The 9,274-nt window shown below is 51.9% G+C and overlaps 2 protein-coding genes across 2 annotated transcripts; both read right to left on the reverse strand.

Annotated features, from left to right (window-relative positions):
- Positions 1-3,584: 3,584 nt before the first annotated feature.
- LOC143855806 (uncharacterized) lies at positions 3,585-7,668 on the reverse strand. Its single transcript, XM_077365871.1, has 6 exons — positions 7,504-7,668; positions 6,676-7,410; positions 6,216-6,309; positions 5,358-5,876; positions 4,699-5,276; positions 3,585-3,617 (listed from the first exon to the last, which is right to left on the reverse strand). Exons 1-6 carry the CDS (start codon positions 7,666-7,668, stop codon positions 3,585-3,587), a joined length of 2,124 nt encoding a protein of 707 aa, XP_077221986.1.
- A 45-nt stretch (positions 7,669-7,713) lies between these two features.
- On the reverse strand, positions 7,714-8,766 carry LOC143855807 (uncharacterized). The gene has a single exon (XM_077365872.1). It carries the CDS (start codon positions 8,764-8,766, stop codon positions 7,714-7,716), a length of 1,053 nt encoding a protein of 350 aa, XP_077221987.1.
- Between the last annotated feature and the right edge of the window lie 508 nt (positions 8,767-9,274).

The following is a 9,274-nucleotide window of genomic DNA, read 5'->3' on the forward strand; positions in this document are numbered from 1 at the left end:
TGGAAATGAGTCCGGAATTTCGACAGTCTGGCCTGGAAATGAGTCCGGAAATTTGGCAGTCCGATCTGGAAATCAGTGCGGAATTTTGGCAGTCCGGCCTGGAAATGAGTCCGGAATTTCGGCAGTCCGGCCTAACCCATCAGTCCGGGGGCCGGACTGATTTTGCGGAACGCGTCATATCCAGTTCGGCTTGGGCCGGACTGATTTTACAAGTACGGCTTGGGCCGGACCGATGCACGAGCACTTAACGGATGCCCTTAATTCCTTGGAGATACGCGCGTCTTCACTCACGCCTTTGCCTCGATGCGTGTGTCCGTCATAAATGGAAGACACGTGGCACCAGTAAAATGTCCTCGAAATGTGTGCCCCTCATTAAATGCACACCGCCTCAGGTAAAACTTATAAAAGGAGGGTTTTACCTTTTATTTTTCACTTTTTGCTTTCCATTTTTTACTTTCTCCTCCTTTCTGGCAGTTCGGCCTGCGTAGTGCGTGGTTGTGAACGACTGCGGATTCGGGAGCTACCAGTTCAGAACCCGGGGATATCAGTTCTGTCCGGTAATCTTCTTGAGCGCGCCTCTCATTCGTTTCTTTTTCTGCTTTCATGTCAAGTAGTAGCTCTAGTTCTGAGTCCGGTTCGGGGGGGGGTCGTCTTCTAGTAGCTCAGGGTCTAGGTCGTCGATTAGGACCCAGGATAGGCCGCTTTTGACACCCACCCCCCAAATGGCGAGTCCTGATGTCAGCGTGGATATCCTGAGTAGTGATGACGAGGTGGTCGGGGACAAAGTGATTTTGGATTTGAACACCACTCCGCTCCCGACGGATAGTTATCTCCAAGTAGGGGGGAGTGTTGGTAGCGACGCCGGCGAGGTGTCCACAACGTTTCTCCCTGGCCGGGCAGTTGAGGTTGTGGCGAGGGCCCGGATGGACGCCAATCCTAAATACAACGTATAGGCTCTTGATGAGGAGAATTACCTTGATGAGTAAACAATGGCGGTCATTAGGGATAAATACTGTGTTCCCTCTAGGTTTGGGTTGAGGGAGGCGACGGAGGGAGATAGGGCCTGTAACGAAAGCTCCGATATTTGTATATACGATGAGTCGCTGAGGGCCGGATTCAGGTTCCCTCTGCATCCCTTCTTCACCGCAGTGCTTCGACACTACGGGCTAGCCCCGGCTCAGGTAGCGCTTAACTCATGGAGGATGTTAACGGGATTCGTATACCTTGTCAAGGGCCGGCTTCAGAGGAACTTGTCTGTGCCGCTGTTCCGCGGGTGTACACAATTGAAGAGGCACAAGGGTGGGGGTTGGATTTATATTAGCCAGCGCCCGGAGGTGAAAATGATCACTGGCATTCCCTCCTCGATACACCTATGGAGAAACAGGTTCTTCTACGTCGAGGGCAGGGAGTCCAGCGATCCCTGGCCGGTTCCTTTGAAATGGGGCACCCCGGATACCGTCGCTATGAGTTGCAAGCCGTTTCTTGAGGGCGAGGATGTGAGGACGTTTGCCTTACTCCGAGAGGTGTTGGACCGTGAGGGACCCATTCATTGTTCGAATTTCCACGGGGAAGAGGTTCTGGTCGGGCTTGGCCTTAGTCTTGCGACTCCGGCACGTATGTGGCTATTCATGTTTAAAACTTATTTTTCCTCTTTTTCTTGCTTCTGACTAGTTTTGTTTGTCTATGTTGACTTTCAGAGATGCAACAGCAGTCCTTAATAGACAAAATGAGGAAGGGGGCATTCGGGAAGGTCCAGCAGGGCCAGAAAAGAAAGGTCGCGGAGATGGCGAGTCCGGCCCAAACCCAAGATACGTCGCCGCCTCCTCCCAAAGCCAAAGGTACAGTGAAGTTGGTGGGCGCTCACGGCCGCGGTACGGGATCCTCGAAGTCCGGAGGGACATCTACTGAAGCCCATCCTCCCCCGGCGAGGTTCGGAGACAATGTTTTTCTGCCCAATTGGGCCGTTCAGAAAAATGATACCGGCCTTGGTGAGAGCCGGGTAGCTAAGGAGCTCCTCAGCAAAGTTCTCCTTAGCAATGACAAACTTCAGGTTCTCAGCGAACCTCCGGCCGCGGCTGATGAGGCCATCTTTTCGTCCGCTTATCAGGTGAGATGTCCCTCAAGTGCTTGCCTGTCGTTATTTCTTACCTCGATTTCCTGTGTTAACACTGGCTGGTCTGCAGATTTTATTGTATTATAATGACCTTCGTGAGAAGAGCCGGAAGTTTTCGGAGGCTATAACAAAATCCGAGGAGGAGAATGGGAAATTGATACAGCAGGCAAAAGAGCTGCAGAAGTCCATCGAGAAGGCAGCCGGGGAAAACAAGCGGCTCAAGGAGGATTTTACCGCTCAGCTGGCCGCGCAGAAGGAGAAGGCAGCAGAAACCCTTAATAATCAGAGAGAGAGAGCCCGAGAGAGGCAGATGACGGCCGTCCAAGAAAAGGAGGACGAACTCCTGACTCTGTCCAGTGAGGCCTACAAGATCGGATTCTTTGACTGCCTTGGGCAGGTCAAGGAGTCCAATCCGGCCATGGTTTTGACCGGAATGGTTCTCCCCGACTCGCCGACGATTGGTGGTGACGAGCCGGCGACCACTGATGCACCTGTGGCCCCGGAGGCGGATCCAGTACGGGATGGCAGCCAGGGGGTGCCTTGAGTTCCCTCATTTCCTTCTCTTTTGGCGATTTCTTTTTGTAATGGCCCCTTGGAGGCCCAATTTTTGTAACAGCCTTCTGAGGCATTATTATTGTAATGGTCCTTCGAGGCCCTACTTTATGAATGGAAAGTTAAACTTTTATTGTCCACTTTCTTCTTCACTTGTCTCTTTCTAGTTAATACTGATTGGTTCTATGCTGTGTCGATAATACTTCAGACAAGTATTTCGAGCTCAGGTTGAACCTGGTCCTAGCGGGGGTAAACCATAGTGTTCTAACCATCGAGTACCCTAGCCTTAGCGACTAGGTTTCCTAGTGGCGAGTGTCTAAGCTCTAATGAACTGGGTTTCCAGATATAAGGACCCGAATTTTAGCGAACTGGGTTTCCAGATATAAGTACCCGAGTTTTAATGAACTGGGTTTCCAGATGTAAGGACCCGAGTTTTAGCGAACTGGGTTTCCAGATATAAGTACCCGAGTTTTAGCGAACTGGGTTTCCAGATATAAGTACCCGAGTTTTAATGAACTAGATTTCCAGATATAAGGACCCGAGTTTTAGCGAACTGGATTTCCAGATATAAGTACCCGAGTTTTAGCGAACTGGGTTTCCAGATATAAGTACCCGAGTTTTAGCAAACTGGGTTTCCAGATATAAGTACCCGAGTTTTAATGAACGGGGTTTCCAGATATAAGGACCCGAGTTTTAGCGAACTGGGTTTCCAGATATAAGTACTCGAGTTCTAGCGAACTGGGTTTTCAGATATAAGTACCTGAGTTTTTAATGAACTGGGTTTCCAGATATACTGCTGTCCGGGCTGGTTCCGGACCAGGAGTGAGCTCCCGGTCTTTGCGGAGACGAGCCGTGGCGAACCAAGCAACGAGTACCCTAGTTTTAATGAACTGGGTTTCCAGATATAAGTACCCAAGTTTTAGCAAACTGGGTTTCTAGAAGGCGCGGATATCTGCAAAGGAGTTTCTATATCATTCATATTTAACATGTATTTATATTTACAATATTACCTTTCACGCCCGACGTTTGGCTACTGATAGTATTTCCTGAGATTCCTGGAGTTCCAAGCGTGGGGTAATAGGTGCTCCTCCAGTGTTTCCAGTTTATAGCTTCCCGGGCGTATCACCTCTTTTACTCGATATGGCCCTTCCCAAGTCGGAGAGAGTTTTTCGACCCTCTTTGGTTGGGAGATAGCTGCTTTCCTGAGGACTATACTTCCCACTCGGAATTCTCGGGGACGTATCCACGAACTATGGTAGTTGGACACTTTCTGCTTGTAGGCGGCGACCCTGATTCGAGATTCTTCCCGGGCTTCTTCCAGCAGGTCGAGGTTCGCACGGAGCCCGTCATTATTGAGCTGCTCGCTGAAGTTGGTGACTCTAGGAGACGGGGTGCCCACATCGATGGGTATTACCGCCTCCGTCCCAAAGGACAAGTTGAATGGTGACTCTCCCGTTGATGTGCGCGGAGTGGTGCGATATGCCCACAGGACATGATAAAGCTCATTTGCCCATCGGCTAGCCTTCTCATCCAGTCTCTTTTTAATCCCCTGAAGAAGGATTCTATTTGTCACTTCCGTCTGCCCATTGGTCTGCGGGTGAGCTACTGAAGTAAACCTCTGCTCGATTTTTTAAGTCGAAGCAAAACTTCCGGAAGTTCTTGCAGTCGAACTGTTTACCGTTGTCTATTATCAGAACGTGGGGAATCCCAAATCGGCACACTACTGACTTCCAGAAGAAGTTCTGCACGTTTTGCTCTGTGATCTGGGCCAGAGGTTCGGCCTCCACCCATTTGGTAAAATAGTCAATCGCCACCACCACAAACGTGCGTTTCCCAGAGGCCGGAGGAAAGGGGCCCAGGATGTCCATCCCCCATACTGTGAAGGGGAGTGGGCTGATGATCGGGGTCATCGCCACGGCAGGCTGGTGGATGGTGGGAGAGAATTTCTGGCATCTCTCGCACCTTCTAACCAGATTCAGTGCGTCTTGTCTTAAGGTGGGCCAGTACAGGCCTCTGAGTAGCACTTTGATTGCCAGGGCTTTGCCCCCAAGATGTTCTCCGCAGATCCCTTCGTGCGTCTCTTGCAGGGTGTAAGCGGCGTCGCCTGGACGGAGACACTTTAGGTATGGGAGAGTGTACGACCTTTTGTACAGGCTCTCATCACTGAGGGAAAACCGGGCGGCTCTCTGTATCACCTTGCGGGCTTCCTTCTTGGCTTCAGGAAGTTTACCATTGCGCAGGTAATCAATGATTTCGTCCATCCAGCACGAATCATGCTCCACCTGCATTACTTCAGCGGCCTCGCTTTCGATACTGGATTTTTGTAAGAATTCCATACATATACTCCTGAGGGTGGTGTATCCGGAGGCGGCCAGCTTGGACAGCACATCTGCCTTTGCATTCTCTGTTCGAGGAATTCTGATGACCTCAAAACTTTGGAACTTGCTGGCTAGCCGGCGGACCTTGGAGAGATACTTGACCATGCGTTCGTCACGGGCCTCATAAACCCCTTGGATCTGGTTTGCAACTAACTGGGAGTCGCAGTATGTTCTCAGCCTTTGGGCCTTGACTTGAACGGCGAGATTCATCCCAGCGAGGAGGGCTTCATATTCTGCCTCATTATTGGATGCGCGGAATCCGAACCTTAGGGCATAATCTGCGGTGAAGCTGTCGGGTCCGGTGAGAATCAAACCGGCACCACAGCCACCCTTGTTCGAAGACCCGTCAACGTACACTTCCCAGATAGGTTCAGCGGCTGATAGATCCTGCTCTGCTGGCGTGGGGACGATTTCTGTTTCAGTCCCATCTGCTGCTCGCTCCTCACTGGTGACTGACTTTTCCACAACTGGGGTTTGAGCAACTTCTGATTCGGTGATCTGTTGAGGGATGGTGCACTCAGCTACAAAGTCCGCCAGCACTTGAGCCTTTATCGCTGGCCTTGGTACGTACTGGATGTCGAACTCGCTGAGTTCCATGGCCCATTTTACGAGTCGTCCTGAGATGTCTGGTCGATGGAGAACTTGCCTGAGTGGCTGATCGGTCAGGACTTTTATAGTGTGAGCTTGGAAATACGGCCTCAACTTCCTGGCCGCCACTACCAGCGCGTAAGCCAATTTCTCGACCCGCTGGTATCTGATTTCGGCATCATGGAGAACTTTGCTAATATAGTAGATAGGTCTTTGCTGGCGGTGCTCTTCACGAACCAGGACAGCTGCCAGAGCCGTGGGGCTCACGGAGAGATACAGGAGTAGCTCCTCACCTGGTTCCGGCTTTGTCAATAGTGGCGGGGAGGACAAATATTGCTTCAACTCTTCGAATGCGGTCTGGCATTCCTCTGTCCAGGGCGCTGTCTTGAGTCCTTTGACTGCGTTGAAGAAGGGCAGGCACCTCTCTGCTGATTTCGAGATGAAGCGCCCCAGTGCGGCCACCATTCCTGTAAGCCGTTGCACTTCCCTGATGGTTTTCGATGGAGTCAGCTCCATCACGGCCTTGATCTTCTCTGGATTGGCCTCTATGCCTCGCTGGCTTACCATAAACCCTAAGAACTTACCTGAGCCAACGCCAAAAGTGCATTTGGAGGGGTTTAGCTTCATGCTGTGTTTTTTCAGAACCTGAAATGTTTCTCTCAGATCTGACACGTGATCCTGTGCACTTCGGCTTTTGACCAGCATATCATCAACATAGACTTCCATATTACGGCCGATCTGGTTCTGGAAAAGTCTGTTCACGAGCCTCTGATATGTGGCTCCGGCATTTTTGAGGCCGAAGGGCATGACTCGGTAGCAGTAGGTCCCCTGATCTGTCACAAACGAAGTCTTTGGTATGTCTGACTCATACATCCTGATCTGGTTATACCCGGAGAAGGCATCCATGAAGCTCAGCAGCTCGTGACCTGCGGTGGCGTCAATGACCTGGTCGATTTTCGGGAGCGGATAACTGTCCTTGGGACAGGCCTTGTTCAGATCAGTGAAATCAACGCAGGTCCTCCATTTCCCATTTGTTTTCTTTACCAAGACTACGTTCGCCAACCAGTCCGGGTACTGGATTTCTCGAATGAAGTCGGCCTTTAGAAGCCTCTCCACTTCTTCTTTTATCGCCTGCCGTTTTTCGAAAGCGAAATGCCTTCTCTTTTGTTTCATCGGCCTACATGTTGAGTCAACACCGAGTCTGTGCGTGCTGATCTCCGGGTCAATGTCGGGCATGTCAACGGGAGCCCATGCGAAGACATCCGCATTGTCCTGAAGAAACTCGGTCAGATGGTGCTGGATACTGCTGCTTAAAGAGGAGCCGATCTGAATGACTTTCCCATTATCGTCCAGGCTCAGCGAAACGGGAATGAGGTCTTCGGCGGATTGAGTTCCTCGGAATTCGTCCCTCAGGTCAAGTAGCTCAATTGGCAGCGACTCTACTGCATTTTTGCCTTTCAGTGCCATTGCATAGCACTCCCTAGACTGGGGTTGGTCTCCCCGAACTTCACCCACACCGTTTGGCGTTATGAATTTCATCTTCTGGTGATAAGCTGAAGTCACCGCACGAATCAGGTTCTGGCTAGGCCGCCCTAAGATAGCGTTATAGACCGAAGTGGCCCTTACTACCAGGAAATTGACCGTGGTAAACGCTTGACAGGGCGGTTCTCCGACAAGGACTGGGAGTTCAATCTGCCCCTCCACTTTCACAACCTCTCCTGAGAAACCAAATAGGTCTGAGTTCGCCGGCTTCAAGCGGTCGTCGCCTATCATCATTTTCTGGAAAGTGTGATAGTAGAAGATGTCCGCCGAACTCCCGTTGTCTACAAGGATTTTCTTCACTTCCCAGTTGGCGACGAGCATGGTTAAGACCAGTGCATCGTCGTGAGGCAGTATCCGGTTGTCCAGGTCTGCGTCTGAAAAGGAGATTTCATTCTCCGTCTTGGTCTTCTTGCTGTATGTGTGCACAGCGTTAACTCGCCGTGAATAAGCTTTGCGAGCAGCGGAGGATGTGCCCCCAGCAGCAGGTCCACCCATAATCGTACCGATGACCCCCCTTGGCTGGGATTGCGGTGCCTCTGGTTATGAACTGGATGGCAGGGGGGACTTGTTCCGGGTAGGGGGCAGCTGCGACCGTCGAGGGCTATGGCCCTGAGGACTCTTCTCTCTGCGCTCCGGTTTACGGCCGTCACTACGGACGTATTTTTTCAAATAGCCCCGACCAATCAACTGCTCGATTTCCTTCTTGAGCTGCCAGGATTCGTCCGTGTCGTGGCGGTGGTCCCTGTGGAACCGACAGTATTTCGATGGGTCTCTCCTATTTCCTTTGGAGATCATTCTACCTGGCCACCTCATGAATTCTTCATCGCTGATCGCAGCCAGTATGTGCCTGCGAGAGGTGTTGAGAGGCGTGAAGTTCTCTTCTCTCCTCTGGGGGGACTTCTCTCTTCTGGAGGCGGGGGCCTTATCATCCCTACGCTGCTTGGTAAGGTTCTTGTCCTCAGAGGTTCTCCTCTGAGTCAAGTCTAGGGTTGCCAGCGTTTCTTCCACCGCTATATACTCCTCAGCTCCGGCCATTAGATCCGCCAACGAGTGCGGATTTTGGCGAGCCACTGAGTGGCGGAAGTCATTGGATCTGGCGCCGGCGAGAAGCGCGCTCATTGCCGCTGAGGGGTCCAAATTCGGTACTTGGAGTGCCTCCCTGTTAAAGCGGCGAACGAACACCTTTAGAGGTTCATTATCCTCCTGCCGCAAGGCCATCAAGGATGCTGTCGTTTTCCTTAGCCTGCGGCTGCTCATAAAGTGACGAACCAGGTCATCGCCGAAGTCTTCGAAGTTGCTGACGGAGCTTGGTTTGATTCTGGAGTACCAGTCCCGGGCCGCACCGGTCAGTGTAATCGGGAACGCCCAGCAGAGGAAACCATCGGATGCACCGTGGAGGAGCATCATTGCTCTGAATGTCTCTAAATGGTCCACTGGATCTGTGGTTCCATCATATTGCGGGATGGTAGGCATTTTAAACCCTCTGGGTGCTGGGGCACCCATGACATCGTCGGTAAATGACGTTCTACTCGAGAACGCCCGCACAGTAGGCCGGCTCTGATCTCTTGCCAGCTCTTCTATGCGGTGATCCATTTCTTCCATCCTTTGAAGCATTGGATCACCTCTGCGGTCGGGTTGGTCCAGCGGCCTGTCCCTCTCCACTGATGGGCTTGCCGCAGAGCCGGACTGACTTTCCGGACTCCTTCGACGAGGCCGGGACTTTTCTTGTGGTATGCGCCCTTCATGCGCTCGGGGTCTTTGTGCAGAGCGGGACCGCGGCCTCTGGCGACGTTGTGGCTCTGTATGAGCATGTCTGGCTCTGGGGACTTGTCTTGAGTGGTGAGCCCGGTCCTCACCGTGGCGCGATGACTCTTCCCTGTGTACATTCGACCTTTCTTGGACAGGTCATGGAGTCTCTGGAGGATGCTGGGGAGGTGCTTGGAGTAGCTGCTGGTATTGACCGACCAGGGCCGTCATTTGCTGGAAAAGAGCTTGAATTTGATCCGGAGTGGGCATAGGGTTGAGATGTTCCGAACGAGCCGGGCTCTGTTCAGCTGTAGTAGAGGCTGCCACCATCAATGAGGCGATTCGCTCACTCCGG

Source organism: Tasmannia lanceolata, unplaced genomic scaffold (genome assembly GCF_043159265.1).
Source record: "Tasmannia lanceolata isolate RefF3 unplaced genomic scaffold, GAP_Taslan_0.1 ptg000023l, whole genome shotgun sequence".
In the NCBI taxonomy this organism is placed as follows: Eukaryota; Viridiplantae; Streptophyta; class Magnoliopsida; order Canellales; family Winteraceae; genus Tasmannia; species Tasmannia lanceolata.